The sequence below is a fragment of the Macrobrachium nipponense genome, chromosome 27 (genome assembly GCF_015104395.2).
Source record: "Macrobrachium nipponense isolate FS-2020 chromosome 27, ASM1510439v2, whole genome shotgun sequence".
Classification (NCBI taxonomy): domain Eukaryota; kingdom Metazoa; phylum Arthropoda; class Malacostraca; order Decapoda; family Palaemonidae; genus Macrobrachium; species Macrobrachium nipponense.
In genome coordinates this window covers 32109632-32127416 of record NC_087216.1, presented here as the reverse complement: position 1 = coordinate 32127416, position 17785 = coordinate 32109632, and the positions used below count along the sequence as shown (strand labels likewise).

The window sequence follows — 17785 nt, the reverse complement described above, 5'->3', positions numbered from 1 at the left end:
GAGAAACAAACGCTCGATCACCTTACCTGAGGAACCAATTTCTGTCGTTCTGGGAGGTCGTGCTTGACCCAGGCAATGACAGCCGTGAAGACTTTCTCCTCACAAGGAACATTCAACTGAGCCGACGAAATCAGCTCTTCCACCTGTTGAAACAACATTCATTTCAAAATATCGATAATAATACGCACGATCAAATTACGTATTTATCAAGGTTCTCTGCAGGACACATATTATTGCCGTCATACCCACACAAATCAAAAACTACTTTGATGCCTTGACAGGAGAGACTAAGGTTTGAAAATGCGCTCGTGTGATTTGTCTCAAAGAAACCTGCCCCCGTGGAGAGGTAATGCCATCAGTGCCCCTCATGCAGTACACTGTAGCATTACTAAATGTTCTTTGCAGCCTCCATTCGGCACCTAGCTCCAACCCCTTTCAATTCTTTTACTGTACCTCCGTGCATATTATCTTTCTTCCATCTACCTAGCCACCCTCTCCAAACAATTTTCCTCCGGTTACACCTTTCAAACCTATCTACTCTCTATTTCCTTTCCAGCGCTGAATGACCTCATAGGTCCCAGTATTTGGCCTTTGACCTAAACTCTATACACCATTCCATTCCATTCAAAGCAACCTGGGTTATTAAAAAAAATAGAGATTTATGAAAAAATATTCGAATAAAATACTAGAAGGTTTCAGAAGTATTTTCAAAAAGTCTGCCCTACATTGTGAATAGTGCTATCGGCCCCGAGCTGCTACTGCAGCCCCTTTCGTTCCTTTTACTGTACCGCCTTTCATATTCTCTTTCTTCTATCTTACTTTCCATCCTCTCCTAACAATTGATTCATAGTGCTGCTGCGAGGTTTTCTTCCCGTTACACCTTCCAAACCTTATCCTTTCAATTTCCGTGTCAGCGCTGAATGACCTCATAGGTCCCAGTGCTTCGCCTTTGGACTAATTTAGTTCTACGTTCAATTCAATCCAATACATTGAGAATATGAAGCAATGCAACCCCCATAGCAAGTGACCACAGTGTCAAGTCAAAGGTTGCAGTGGCGTACAATAAAGGGGTTTGGGGTGGGGTGGGGTGGGGGGGGTGGGGGGTGGCGCAGTCCGGCCCGGCAGCATATTCCCGAACTGTAACCGAGTAACAGGATCTTCCCTGAATAAAAGCGGGACACAATATCTTTAAAACTAATCATAAAATCTTCTTGAAAATAATCTCATTATGTTTCCCACACTCAAATTTTTCACTTCAATATTTTTTTGCACTAACATAACCTAACCTAACCCAATCTACCCTAACCAAACCTAGGAGCATAGCACAAAAGAGGCGCCTTCTGGAATACTATGCTAATATACATCTCGGGAATTTGATGTCGTTATTAGCGAATTCGCTTCTAACAAAACTCGTAGGGTTCCCTTGTAAATCTGCTGTGTTGTTCTTGTTTTTGCTTTATGAAGTAAAATAAATGATTGAGATGTTAAGGCTTAAAATATGTATTTAATTTTCACCAATTGAGTACTTTTATTCTGGGAATGGGCAACACTTTCACAGTCCAGCCCGGGCGCCACTAACGTTTGCTAGGTACGACACTGCAAAGTTGTGCTGTATATTCTATTCACTATAAACACTCAAAATCTACGATAAATTAACAAATATTTGCCGATATGTGATTAGAAAAGTCGAGAGGGGTTCTCAGTTCCTCCAATAGCGAAAACATTGCATTATTTAATGGGCAATTACCTGAGCATTAGGTTTGGGTAGGTGCAAGCCAGCTTGCTCTTATATTTATTCGTTGGTTACATGCTAAAGTTTTTTGTGCTATCTTCCTTCAAGCATTTCATTAATTTGGTCATATTACGTTATATTAAAGGATTATACGTGCCATCGTTAAGTATACTTTGCAACATGAATAAATTTGACTTCACGGAGAAAAAACCCTTAGGGATTATTATTATCATTAATAATAATAGAATTCCAAAATATGTCAGGCCAAGAGCAGGAACAGACTTTCCTTAGGCTTAGAGTAGGTCCAAGGCCTATGACGATGGCCGAAGGCATCGTGTTTGTGAAATTAGCATACGACGCCTTTGAAGTCACCGTCTCACAAACAGACCAGAGCCAGACTTCAAAGCTCGCGGAAATTTAGGCCTATTTCCAGTCGAATGGCACATGAAAAATTCATACCGAATGAATGTCCAGGGAGGGAAATAGGCGTCTCACTCCCCCGCCTATTTTTAGTGAGTAACCAACACACCAAAGGAATATATATATATATATATATATATAATATATATATATATATATATATATATATATATATATATATATATACATGTGACTGGTAAAAATGTTGTTACAACAGATTTCCGTCTAATAAAAGGAGCCCATAAAAACGCCAAAATATAGAGAGAAATACTATATTTCAGAGCCTGATGTCTCTCTCTTCAGGTAAATGAATGAGAAAAGTTACAGAAAAGATGACCTAAATTGGCTTAACTGTGGTTGGACCTCTTGGTATAAAATACCTCTTCTTTTCTGTAACTTTTCTCATTCATCTACCTGAAGAGAGAGACGGCAGTCTCTGAAAATACTGTATTTTCTCTCATATTTTGGCGTTTTTATGGGCTCCTTTTATTATATATATATATATAGATATATTATATATATATATATATATATATATATATAATATATATATATATATATATAATAGGCCAAAGGCCAAGCACTGGGACCTATGAGCTATGAGGTCATTCAGGACTGAAAGGAAAAATGAGAGCAGAAAGGTTTGAAAGGTGTAACAGGAGGAAAACCTCAAAGCAGTTGCACTATGAAACAATTGTTAGAAGAGGGGAGACAGTAAGAAGGCAGAAAGAGAACATGAACGGACTTACAGTAAAAGGAATGAAAATGGTGGCAGCTAGGGGCCGAAGGGACGCTGCAAAGATCCTTAAGTGCACCGCATGAGGTGCACTGACGGTACTAACCCCCCTACGCAGAGCACACCGAAGGAGATGAGGTTCCTTACATAACAAAGATTTAGCTCTCTCTCTCTCTCTCTCTCTCTCTCTCTCTCTCTCTCTCTCTCTCCTCAATCTTATAACAATGTGTACAGCGTATAATGCTACATGAAACGGCCCATGAAACATGTCAGCCGCGGCCCATGAGATTTCCTGCCACGGCCCGGTGGTGGCCTGTGTGGTCGCGGTATCAGACGCACGATCATGGCTAACTTTAACATTAAATAAAATAAAAACTAATGAGGCTAGAGGGCTGCAATATGGTATGTTTGATGATTGGAGGGTGGATGACTAACATTCCTATTTGCAGCCCTCTAGCCTCAGTAGTGTTTAAGATCTTCACTCATTCTCAGGGCATAGAAAATGGCCTGCATTTGACACAGCAGCAATGAAACTGAATCGGAAACCAACCCACCTGCTTGAATGGAAGCAACAAGAATTCCTCCGTTCCACAAACTTCGGAGAAATTCTGAAGGGCGAATCTGTGGGAGCGGGTGTGGAGTTCCCCGCAGCTGTGAGCATCTAGGAAAATGAGAACCTACGTCAGTGAAGACACTCATAAGGAGATAGTGTGTAAATGTACGTGGATATATCGAAATCTACGATAAAAGAAAATTGGTTATTTCGTAAAAAAAGTTCCTGGACAAACAGCAGCTTTTCTAAAAATGTACTTTAATTGTAACTATCACTTTCAACTCAATTTTCTGTATCAAAATTATAATTAGCATTATCATATTAAAATAATAATAATAATCAGGTGGTTGTATTCGCTCTGTTATTATCATAAATAACGGACTGATTGTGTGAGATGCTATTCCCTGATGAAACGTCATCTAGATGTTGCCATTAAGTTGCCCTACACTGTCAAGTATTATTTATATATATATATATATATATATATATATATATACTTATATATATATATATATATATATATATATATATATATATATGACTATAGCAGATTCACATCAACCGTGCATGTGATGTCTAGGCAGCCCCTCACGACGTTCCTGATTGGCTGTTGATAAGCCAATCACAGGGCTTGAAACTCTCAGTCTCTCTCGAGAATTCACATAGTAGCAGGATGTATACTCCAACCTCTCCTGAGGGATATGTCTGTCTTTCACCAGTGTCCCTCTGGAGAGGTGGAACAGACATCCTGCCTATGTGAATTCTCGAGAGAGACTGAGAGTTCCAGCCTTGTGATTGGCTTATCAACAACCAATCACGAGCGTCGTAAGGGACTGGCCTAGGCATCACATGCACGGTTGATGTGAATCTACTATAGTAGAAAAACGCGATTGATCTTATCCACCAATGGTCTGGAACATAACACATTACATTGCTAATTCGCCAAGCCTATTATATAATAGCATAAGCCTGTAACATGGGCAAAAGCCGTTTGCTGACAAAAAATCGAGACCTAAAATGAATAAAAGGAGCCTTACACTTGGCAAAGTCTGCTTACCTGCAAAACTTCGGATTCCCAGGCAGTTAGAAGGATGGAGCTGCTTCATAAGAAATTTGCAACAGGCTTCTCTCACGCTGCTCATTTGAAGAAGACTTGATGCTGGGAGCAGTACCTAATAATAATAATAATAATAATAATAATAATAATAATAATAATAATAACAATAATAATAATAATAATAATGTTAAAATATTTCTGGAGGTAGAAAATTTGATATTTTTTTCTTTTCTAGCCTAAATAATCGAATCTGCAATTAGAAAACTAGCATGAACCTACCTATATCTTCAATTCCATGCTGTAGTACTTTTACGAACATTTGCGCTTTTATGAAATTACAGGTAAACACACCTAATTGTCCCCATGCGTAAGAAAATGATCTTGCGAAGTCAGCTGATGAAGTTGATCGATAATAAATATCAATAATAGAGCATACTTACGTGAAAATAAGGCATGTTTCTTTATATTATTATCTATTAGTTTTTAAACATTCTCGGTCGTTAAATTAGCTCTGAGAGAAAATTATACCCTTTGTGGTTAAGCATGAGCGGAATCATGGAAGGATTTTTTTTTGGAATCTCGCATTTTGCAAAGGAATCATAGTGAAAAAAGTTTTTGGAATCTCGCATCTTCGGGAGAGGAATTGTGAAGAGCCGGTTTTGGAATTTGGAATGTTCAGGGGAGGAATCCATGAGAGCAAATCACAGCCGAAGCTCTTAGGTCATCAGATCAAGCCTGTATGAATTTACAGTGTTGCCACATTTATACACCACTGACTTCCCCGCTCACCTATAGATATTAAATTCATTCAACCATCGGTAAATTCTTATTTATACAAAATGAGATATGCTTTTGCTTCACAGTCTAAAGATCATTTCCCAGAAACTTCCCTTTTGAAGTTAATCACAATAACTTTCTTTGCATCTATTGAAACAATATTAAATAAATGTAATTAACCTTAATTAGATGGAAACCTAAAGCTGTCACTCTGGAGTCGTCTGCATTCGACGAGTCAAGCAAGACATCGCTTGATCGACGTCTGCTGCTTAAGGGTTCGGCGTAAACAACCATTCTTTGATGGCTCTGTATTCAGTCATTATCATATAAACATATATATAAATTTACAAATAACCGAGAATATAGGTCAAAGAATTATGTAATATAAGCAAATAGTATATCTGACCACAGCACAGCCCCGAGGAGAGTGTGGACATTTTTTCCACACTTGGTGTGGCAGACTCTAAAAGATGGAGACACCACTTCTGCGCACGATCATCTTGCGCATCAAAGCTGCCATACCGTAGGCCACATTTCCACGGTTTGGCAGCACTCGACTAAGAAAAGAAGAAACAAACAGGCTCCCGTCATTTATAACCGGTCCCAACAGAAAAGAGCCGACGAAACTGGACAAGTGAAAAATGCGCCGAAGTTCCTTCGACGCAATCGAGTTTTCTGCGCAGTGTATAATCTTTCGGTGGTCTCGGTATAATGCTGTATGAGCCGCGGTCCATGAAACTTTAACCACGGCCAGGTGGTGGCCTGTCCTATGTCGTTGCCAGATGCACGATTATGACTAACATTAAAATTAAATAAAATAAAAACTACTTAGAATAGAGGGCTGTAATTTGAAATGTTTGATAATTGGAGGGTCGATGATGAACATACCAATTTGTAGCCCTCTAGCCTCAGTAGTTTTTTAAGGTCTGAGGGCGGACAGAAAAAGTAAGGACGAACACACAAAGCATCTCAATTGTTTTCTTGTACAGAAAACTAAAACTGGATTTAGGCCTACGAGGAGGAACACACAGATTATGGAAATGTGAAAAGGGCCAAGCTGAAAGACATGGAGGAAGAAAGCGGAAGAGAAGAATAGCAGTATGTCAAAATAAAGATCATTATAATGGTGGCTGATATGAAGTGAGGAAGAAGTGAGAAGAAGTGAGGAAGACGACCTGAGAGAATAGGAACGTCGAACGAGAGCTGACGCTAAGAGAGAAAAGGTGAAAGGAAGGAGAGGAGAAAAGAGAAAGAAAACATTAGAAAGACGAAGGGGGAAAGCGAGCAAAGAAGAGGCCAGACTGAAGACGCTTTTAGGATGAATCTTGATCGCGTTTTGAGACAAAAGGCAACTATGGAAAGTTTCCAAATGACGTTGGAATCAGATTGAAAAGCTGTCCGCTTCTGAAATTAAAATTTCCTTGTTTGAAGGCCATGACAAAAGTGCCTCTTACGTTCAGCTATAAACAATGTTGCTTTGTTGAGAACCAGCATATTTTACAAATACAGTTATGTAATAAAAATTTAAGCATATACATGTAATCGATCATATCTATAATTCAAGACACACCTGTCCAAAACAGATATGTTTATCTATGCCACAAAAAACATCTGAAACTTTCGAGGACGGGTAATCAAAATGCCTGAAACCTTAACAGGCTTAACGTTCCTCGTTGCACGAGTGGTTTACGTGCTCGCCTACCGATTCGGCAGTCGAGAGTTCGACACCCGTCTCTGCCTACGTGGAATCAGAGGAATTTATTTGTAGTGATTAGAAGTTCAGTTCTCGATATAATGTTGTTCGAATCCCACAATAGCTGTAGGTCCCGTTGCTAGGTGAACAATTTGTTCCTAGCCACGTAAAAATATCTAATCGTTCGGGCCAGCCCTAGGAGAGCTGTTAATCACATCGGTGGTCTGGTTAAACTAAAGGCCTGTCCATACTAGGAAACATTGTTTGCAAACAAAGTTTGCAAACTGTTTTCAAACAGGTTGGAAACTGTTTGCAAACATTGTTTGCAAGCCTTGTTTGCAAACAATGTTTCCTAGAGTGTGGACAGACCTTAAGATCTACATAACTTTTTTTTTAACAGGCTTGAAGTTAAAGAAAGTGGGGGGCGGCTTCTATATCCAAAGGCAGCGACTGCATAAAGAAAACGAAGGACTACGCACCGGATATGACAAGGTATATATATATATTAAGATCACAGAATATTCACTGATATGGAAACAAACATACCTGGACGTTATCCTCGGTAATGACAATTTCACCAGTGTAGGAATACTCCACCAGAAGCTCGAGCGCCGTGGCGTCCAGTTCCTGCAATGCCACACGTTCCTGTGTCTTCTCCACCAGGTCACCTGCGGCAGGAGAGTTTGAAGTACCCATTTTAGAAGTATATTATAATAATAATATATATTTATAATTATGATCGTAAACGTGGATATGATTGTTAAGAAATTCAGTCTCGTGAAAACAAATTGTTGAAAAGTGTTCCTCAGGAGGAAACTACCCTCCATTTACATTTTAACGTCTACACTGATGAGCAAAAACACCGTTCAGGTGTTCGAAAGTCTTTGTTTTTTTTACATAGAAATATATTCTTGTAATAATATTTAATTGTTGGGATTTTTTAATAATAATAATAAGTAATAATTTAATAATTAATTAATAAGAATAATAATAATAATGGGGAAACAATCCACAAATCCACACGTATGTATACGTACATATACTTCCAGATAAATCTGTACAGAAAGCTTTCGGGAAACCGTTCGATTCCTCTTTGAAAGCTTTCTGGACTGATGATGATAATAATAATAATAACAATAATAATAATAAATAATAATAATAATAAATAATAATAATAATAATAAAATAATAATAATAATAAATATGTGGCGCCGTGGAGGATGGGTTAGGTCGTCAATAGACTTAAGTCAAGTTTAAGCAACAATTGGGGCTGGTCAGTCGTTGGATGGGTGACCGCTCTCCTCGGCGTTGATTCCTTGGGAAAGGATCTTTACCATAATTTCCTCAGTCTACTCAGCTGTAAATGAGTACCTATCCCTGATGGGGTAGGGTCCAGCTATGGGTTAAATAGCAAAACTCAGCAATGATGGAAAGAAATGAAGGAATAAACGACAACGACGTAAATGGAACCTCTGGCAACAGAGGAGCCTCGTCCGGCAACCAGGTATTCAACCCAATTGTAGGGGAAGACGGTCAGGTACTTGGAGGTCGTCAATCCAGCAACTGATCACCACAACGACAGTAATCAACAGCCTGAGATTGGAGCTACAGAGGCAAAAAGGAAGAAAGGACAAGAGAAGAAAATAAGGAAATATGGAGATGCTTACATCAGAAAAGCAACCCGGACGGAGAGATATAGATGAAGATTGGTCAACATCTGGAATGAGAGGAATAACACCCCCCAAACAGAGCAGAGGCTGGCAGACCAAGTAAGGAACATAAAGAAAAAGAACTGGCTCTCCCCAACAGAAAGAGAAGAAACTGGAAAGGGAAATGTCACACGACAACGAATTACACGAAGACGAACTGAGAGACGATGCCACAGAAGACGACAGGGAGGATGAGGTATCAAACAACGACACACGAAGAAACACCGACGAAGTAACAGAGAGGACGGAATGGGTAGAAAAGATTAGACAATGGATGGAGCCAGATACAGAGAGAACAAGGATCCCCTCCATGAAAGCCTACAACACCAAGAAATTAAGGGAGAAAACAAGTGAGGTCAATGAAATAATGGGCCTAATACACACCACCAGTATCACAGAAACAAATAACTTGACATATGCAGGAGCAAGATTAGTAGCAGAAACTGATGGGGATTCGAACACCAAACACCACCGTCACAACCAACCCAACAGCAACCTCCTTGGAAAAGGCGCCTGGAAAAGCAAATCATGGTGATGAGATCTGACTTTGAGTAAACTGAAAGAGATGGCAGTAAAAAAGGGCTAAGAAGCAAGAAAACAAGGGAGGAACTCAACGAGAAATACAAAGTACAAGAGAGGGGACTAAACCGAAAAACACAATAGAAGATGTAAAACAGAGGCTTAAGGCCAAAGCACACAAGATCCAACGGTACATGAACAGGAATAAGGGATACCAACAGAACAAACTATTCGGAACCAACCAGAAAAGACTTATACAGCCAACTAAGAGGGGAAGACAACACGCCAGAAATTCCTGAAGCCGAACCAAGTAAGAGACTCTGGGAAAACATATGGAGCAATCCAGTTTATCACACAACAAACATGCAACATGGCTCCAGGAAGTCAAGGAAGAAGAAACAGGGAGAATAAAACAAAGATTCACAGACATCACGACAGACACAGTCAGACACCAACTAAAGAAAATGCCAAACTGGAAAGCCCCAGGTCCCGATGAAGTCCATGGATACTGGCTCAAAAAACTTCAAGGCCCTACACCCACGAATAGCAGAAACAAAACTCCAGCATTGTATCTCAAATCACCAAGCACCCAAATGGATGACCACAGGAAGAACATCCTTAGTACAAAAAAGACAAGAGTAAGGGAAATATAGCCAGTAACTACAGGCCTATCACCTGCCTACCAATAATGTGGAAGTTACTAAACAGTATCATCAGTGAAAGGCTATACAACAACCTAGAGGAGACAAACACCATCCCCCACCAACAGAAAGGCTGCAGAAGGAAGTGTAGGGGCACAAAAGACCAGCTCCTGATAGACAAAATGGTAATGAAGAACAGTAGGAGAAGGAAAACCAACCTAAGCATGGTATGGATAGACTATAAGAAAGCCTTCGACATGATACCACACACATGGCTATAGAATGCCTGAAAATATATGGGGCAGAGGAAAATACCATCAGCTTCCTCAAAAATACAATGCGCAACTGGAATACAATACTTACAAGCTCTGGAATAAGACTAGCAGGTTAATATCAGGAGAGGGATCTTCCAGGGCGACTCACTGTCCCCACTACTCTTCGTAGTAGCCAATGATTCCCATGACAAAAAGTACTACAGAAGATGGATGCCGGGTACCAACTCAAGAAAGAGGCAACAAAATCAACCATCTGATGTTTCATGGACGACATCAAGCTGTATGGTAAGAGCATCAAGGAAATAGATACCCTAATCCAGACTGTAAGGATTGTATCTGGGGACATCAGGATGGAGTTTGGAATAGAAAAAATGCGCCTTAGTCAAACTACAAAAAGGCAAGTAACGAGAACTGAAGGGATAAAGCTACCAGATGGGAGCAACATCAAACACATAGATGAGACAGGATACAAATACCTGGGAATAATGGAAGGAGGAGATACACCAAGAGATGAAGGACACGATCAGGAAAGAATATATGCAGAGACTCAAGGCGATACTCAAGTCAAAACTCAACGCCGGAAATATGATAAAAGCCATAAACACATGGGCAGTGCCCAGTAATCAGATACAGCGCAGGAAATAGTGGAATGGACGAAGGCAGAAAACTCCGCAGCATAGATCAGAAAACCAGGAAACAAATGACAATACACAAAGCACTACACCCAAGAGCAAATACGGACAAGACTATACATAACACGAAAGGAAGGAGGGAGAGGACTACTAAGTATAGAGGACTGAGTCAACATTGAAAACAGAGCACTGGGGCAATATCTGAAAACCAGTGAAGACGAGTGGCTAAAGAGTGCATGGGAAGAAGGACTAATAAAAGTAGACGAAGACCCAGAAATATACAGAGACAGGAGAAAGACAGAAAGAACAGAGGACTGGCACAACAAACCAATGCACGGACAATACATGAGACAGACTAAATGAACTATAGCCAGCGATGACAATTGGCAATGGCTACAGAGGGGAGAGCTAAAGAAGGAAACTGAAGGAATGATAACAGCGGCACAAGATCAGGCCCTAAGAACCAGATATGTTCAAAGTACGATAGACGGAAATAACATCTCTCCCATATGTAGGAAGTGCAATACGAAAATGAACCATAAACCCACATAGCAAGTGAATGCCCGGCACTTGCACAGAACCAGTACAAAAAGAGGCATGATTCAGTGGCAAAAGCCCTCCACTGGAGCCTGTGCAAGAAACATCAGCTACCTTGCAGTAATAAGTGGTACGAGCACCAACCTGAAGGAGTGATAAGAAAAACGATCAGGCAAAGATCCTCTGGGACTATGGTATCAGAAGCGGATAGGGTGATACGTGCAAAACAGACCAGACTTGACGTTGATTGACAAAGTCAAGAAGAAAGTATCACTCATTGATGTCGCAATACCATGGGACACCAGAGTTGAAGAGAAAGAGAGGGAAAAAATGGATAAGTATCAAGATCTGAAAATAGAAAATAAGAAGGATAGTGGGATATGCCAGTGGAAATCGTACCCATAATCATAGGAGCACTAGGCACGATCCCAAGATCCCTGAAAAGGAATCTAGAAAAACTAGAGGCTGAAGTAGCTCCAGGACTCATGCAGAAGAGTGTGATCCTAGAAACGGCACACATAGTAAGAAAAGTGATGGACTCCTAAGGAGGCAGGATGCAACCCGGAATCCCACACTATAAATACCACCCAGTCGAATTGGAGGACTGTGATAGAGCACACACACACACACAAAAAAAAAAAAAAAAAAAAAAATAATAATAATAATAATAATAATAATAATAATAATAATAATAATAATATAATAATGTCATTTACTTCGGCTCGTGGCCAAATAGAGTCAAGGTAGATACAATACAAGAAATAATTTGACATGAGATACAAAGTTATGATAATAAACAGTTACAGCCAAAACATTGTTCATATAATAACTATAAATATATGTGCATATGCATAACTGTGGGATTTGTTTCACCATTTCAAGACTCGTGCTACTGTGAGTATTTTTTATAATAATAATAATAATAATAATAATAATAATAATAATAATAATAATAATAATAATAATAATAATGGAGAAGCAAATCCACAGTTATGTAAATGTACATATATTTAAAAGTAAAACTTTAAGGACAGCTTTCGGGAATCTGTTCGGTTCCCCTTATCAATCTCAGATTGAAAAGGAGAACCAAACAGATTCCCGAAAGCCATCCTTAAAGTTTTACTTGTAAATATATGTACATATGCATAACTGTGGATTTGTTTCACCATTTCAAGACTCATGCTACTGTGAGCATTTTTTAATAATAATAATAATAATAATAATAATAATATAATAATAATAATAATAATAATAATAATAATAATAATTATAATAATAATAATAATACAGAAAACATTCAAAGTTTATAAAAAAAAAAAGAAATCAAGACTTCCAATCCAGATTCTCTACGCTTGTTTATTTCAATTTCGACCTCAAATGTCGAAAGGAGAGAGATAGACAGAAAGACACATGCACACACACACACACACACACACACACACACACACAGAGAGAGAGAGAGAGAGAGAGAGAGAGAGAGAGAGAGAGAGAGAGAGAGAGAGAGTGTTGTGTTTTCTCCTGTAAGGAATGTTTTTAGAGAGACAATCGGGGAGGATTATATAAAGTCGCGTTTTAGTCAACTGAGGTCCTGTACGGAGAGAGAGAGAGAGAGAGAGAGAGAGAGAGAGAGAGAGAGAGAGAGTTACTTTCAGCTTGTAAGGAAAGTTTATATAGAGACAGACGTTGAAAGACGTGAAGAAAACGTATAGAAGGCAGTTGGTTTAGTCACTAGATTATTTTAGGCATGTTTAAGATTGAAGGAAAGAGAGAGAGAGAGAGAGAGAGAGAGAGAGAGAGAGAGAGAGAGAGAGAGAGAGAGAGAGACCTCAAAGGTCGAATGGAAAACGGTATCGTGAAGATCATTTTCAGTTTCTAAAAAAAGGAATGTTCTAAACTTTCAGCCCATAATTCGGATAACTCTTCATTTTCAGACATCTATTATGGCAAACATCTTCCCGAAATCCAGGAAGAAATCGTCAGTTGACGTTCTTAACAGTTCCATTTTCTATAATCCCCTCAACATAAGATCACTGTTAGCCTCAGAGCGTCACATAAAAAGATCTCTTTACTGGATTTTTCGTACACATCAGAACACAGAACTGAACTGAATATTAGGATTTAGGCCAAAGGCCAAGCACTGGGACCTATGAAGTCATTCAGCAACACAGATACAGAAATTGACAGTAAAAGGTTTAAAAGGTGTAACAGGAGGAAAACCTTAAAGCAGTTGCACTATGAATCAACTGTTAGAAGAGGGTGGAAAGTAAGATGGAAGAAAGAGAATATGAAAAGAGGTACAGTAGACTGAAAGCGGTTGCAACTAGTGGTCGAAGGCACGCTGCAAAGAACATACAGTGCACTGCATGAGGTGTACTGACGGCACTAACCTCCTTCGGGGTACATCAGAAAAGATGCCTGAATGAGAGAGGCATGAATTTGCAGAACTGGGATGCTGCTGTATTCATGAAGGTTTACAACCTTTTGCCATCACTACTGATAGAGGGTCGTTGGTTGCTTAAAATATTTTTGGAAAAGGAAAGAGCACTGCTGTTACACAATGTATACCTTGTAAAGTTCGTGATAAATTGGACGCAAAGATCAGATTTTTACAGGAGTTAGTGATGCAACTTTATCAAGTTTATTTTTTTTTTTTACAAAAAGACAAAATTATTCGAAAGATAAGGATGAGGAAGACATAAATTTTCTCCCTCTTCTTCTTCTTCTTCTTCTTCTTCTTCTTCTTCTTCTTCTTCTTCTAATTAATAATAATAAAATAATAATAATAATAATAATAATAATAATTATAATAATAATTATTATTATTATTATTATATTATTATTATTATTATTATTATTATTATTATTATATTAACAATGTTTTGGGTGTAACTGTTCATTATTATAATTTTGTATCTCACGTTACAATATTTCTTGCATTGTATCTACCTTAACTATTTGGCCACGAGCCGAAGTAAATGACATTATTATTATTATTATTATTATTATTATTATTATATTATTATTATTATTATTATTATTATTATTACCATAATACTACAAAGCGTAAACAGTGAGGAGCCATTCAGACTTGAAAAAATTCCTTATCATTAAGTAAATGGAGAACTGGCTAAGTGTATCACAGTTTCACTTCTTTATAAAATTTTTGAGTGAAATCCTTCTGCCTGAATAACGGGAAATGTTCTCTTGCGTAAGTAGAAAAAATTTCATAGCTATTAAGAAGAGCATACACAACCTCTGGAGCAGCGTTAATATAAAACCCATTAGGTGCCTTTGTTCATAGAAAACGGAACACTGGCGCGGAATAAAAACCACTAAATTCCTACGTAAAAAAAAAAATAACGGAAGAGGAGATTGTCTTTTTCTGTACCAAGACATTCATTTATAGGCTTTTTTCCCGTGACAGAGGTTGCGTTTTAATAAGTAGAGAGATTTTAACTTGCGTATTTTTATGACATGCAAAGATCCTAGATTTTAGGTTATTCCAACGATTTCCAGAGGATAGCTTTCGAGAAGAATGGATCTAGATATCCAACTCTGTGAAAGCTCATCTGTTATTTGAGCTCTCCAACCGATGTCTCGAAACCTTAAAAAGAGTCCCTCCTCTCGTCCGAATAGCTGCTGGCCCTCGCCTGGGGGAGCTAGGGAGCTCGTCCGCAAGCTGAGATGATGGAGAAGCTCTTAGGCCTAAAACTTCCTTCGCACGTTCCAAAAGACGCTGGCTCTCGCCAGTGAGAGCTTGCGCACCTGCCAAGATGGTGGGGAAGATCGACAGCCATTGGCTCAGTTCAGGGAGCTCCTCCGCCCATAAGAACAGCCACTGGGCCCGTCCTCCTGCTGAGGAGGTGTTGGTTCTCAGCCCTGAGAACTCCTCCGCCCATTTAAACCGCCACTGTGAGAGCTCGTCCACTGGCTTTTGCCTGTGTGAGATTGTCTGCCAGCTGAGCTGGTTAGGAAGCTTACCAGCAGTTGGCTGTCAGGCATGAGAGCTCTTCCACTTGTCTAAACAAATGCTGGCTCTCTACTGCTCTACTGTTAAAGCTCCTATACCTGCCCGAGAGCTCCTCTGCTAGTCTAAACAGCCGCTGGCTCTCGCTTGTGAGAGGTCGTCCTGCTGCTAAGGTGGTAGGAAAGCCTGCCAGACATTGGCCCTCAGCATTGAGAGCTCCTCAGCCCATCCCAACAGCCACTGGCTCTCACTTGCGAGAGCTCATCCACCTGCCGAGGTATTGGGGAAGTTAAATCTCTGATGACTCATGGAAACTGCAACCATTCCTACCAAGAAAACAAATCCACGAATAGACTAAATACAGCATATAGCTCTGTGTCACTCTTTCCCAAAATGTGGTAAAGAGCAAAGTGGCAGGCTGACGGATGGTTCATTAAGAGCGTGTTTCTCGCTCTACACTTCGAAATTCAGCAAACAACTAAATGATGATTGTCACACATTAAACAATACACGCAGAATCCGCATAATACAATTTACATAGAGCATAATACTCGGTTTTATTTCCAAATTTGCTGTTTTATATAGGTGTTATTTAAATAACTTCTCCCATAATTCCTACCAGGGCCCTTGCCCCCCCCTCCCACCAGAACTAACGACAACGAATTACGAAAAACTCCGAGGTCAACCTCATAAGTGAAACGTGGTTGGCAGTGACCGTAGACTCTATCATTACCTGTCAGTCACAGCAGGATGGGTACCTCTCCCTCTCTCTCTCTCTCTCTCTCTCTCTCTCTCTCTCTCTCTCTCTCTACATATGTATATACTATATTATATATATATAATATATATATATATATATATATATATATATATATATATATATATTATATTATAATATATAATATACGTATACAATATATAAACCAAGAATTAAAAAAAAGTAAAAGAAGGGCTGCTATGATCCTGACATTAGTCCTAAATTCGTCGACATGTAATGGAAATAGTAGGCAATATTTAATCCACATTCATTTTTACCCAAGGTCTAACGCTCAAACCTCTCATAATCCCTCTATGGTACGAAGTGAACATTTAATTTCACAAGAAAAGTTTAGAGAGAGAGAAAAAATGGAAGCATTTTTTCAAAAATCCTATTTCTTCTACTTCTTATTTCTTTGCCTATCATGTATATCAGAATTCGATACGATCCGTCAACATCTAACGCAGTTGCCATATACCCACCTAACACTATCGAGAGGGCTATTAAAACAAACAGCATATACTACAGAGGTACCACAAACAACAAACATATAGATGTTAAGGACAAAATAAAGCTTCCTTTCGTCGAGAACAAAAGAGGAAAAGCCGAACACCTCAAATCTAACACTCCATTTCTTCTTCATTATCCCAAATCCACCAAAAGTTCACTCATTAATGTACACAAAAATAAAGCAAGTAAAAAATGCGCCGAAGTTTCTTCGGCGCAACCAAGTTTTCTGCTCATTGGTGGCCTTAGCCCCGCCCCATAAAACTCTAAGCCACAGCCCATGAAATTCAGCCACGGTCCGGTGGTAGCATATGTTGCTAGTATCAAAAGCGCTACCAGAAGTACGAGTATTGCTAAATTAAACCTTTAAAAAACTACTGAGGCTAGAGGGCTGCAATTTGGTATGTTTGAGGATTGGAGAATGGATGATTAGCATAACAATTTGGAGCCCTCTAGCCTCAGTAATTTTTAAGATCTGAGAGCGAAGGGACACACAAAGCTGGCAAAATAGTTTTATTCTAAAAAAAAAAGAAGAAGAAAGAAGGAGAAGGAGAAGAAGAAGAAGAAGAAGAAGAAGAAGAAGAAGCAAACGGTGGTGTTTGTAAGATTCCATGCAGTAAAGTTAAGTATATCTTAGTTTAACCAGACCACAGAGCTGATTATCAGCTTTCCTAGGCCTGGCCCGAAGGATTAAATTTTTATTTACGTTGCCAGGAACCAATTGGTTACTTAGCAACGGGACCTACAGCTTATTGTGGGATCAGAACCAGATTCTATCGGAAAATGAATTTCTAATCACCAGAAATAAATTCCTCTGATTCCTTCTTGGCAGGGCAGGGCAGCGAACTAGGGATATCAGATTGATAAGCGAGTACGCAACCCACACGTCCAGTGAGGAACTTTCCATGAAGTGACTGTAATGAACTTTACGTTGGGAAGGTCCATCTCACAAAGATTAATAGAACACAAAAAGATTAATTAGTACGATATCCTTCAGAGAGTTCGGGGATTTTCGTATATATTTATAGATAAAAGCCATGTCCTGAACTGGAGTGGGTCCGAGCTGGTTTTCAAAATAACTGCGGTGGAAAAGGAAGATTAAGGAATCTTCCACCATCAGTCAAACTAATATGAACTTGTCAGGAGGACATTTGAGTGGAACGAACTATAGAATTTAGGATAAAGGCCTGAAAGGTGTAACAGGAGGAAAGCCTCACAGTTGCACTATGAAACAGGTGTTAGGAGAGGGTGGAAAGTAAGATGTAAGAGAGAA

The 17785-nt window shown here is 39.2% G+C and overlaps 1 protein-coding gene across 4 annotated transcripts in view; it reads right to left on the bottom strand.

Moving 5' to 3' along the window:
• Window positions 1–17785, bottom strand: part of LOC135200999 (kelch-like protein 17) — a 148790-nt gene that overhangs the window by 24411 nt on the left and 106594 nt on the right. For all 4 annotated transcript variants that reach the window (XM_064229808.1, XM_064229807.1, XM_064229810.1 and 1 more), the window contains exons 4-7: window positions 7515–7636; window positions 4499–4613; window positions 3443–3549; window positions 27–143 (exon numbers count right to left, since the gene is read on the bottom strand). In XM_064229808.1, coding sequence (XP_064085878.1) covers window positions 27–143; window positions 3443–3549; window positions 4499–4613; window positions 7515–7636 — 461 coding nt within the window. The remainder of the gene's footprint in view (window positions 1–26; window positions 144–3442; window positions 3550–4498; window positions 4614–7514; window positions 7637–17785) is intronic.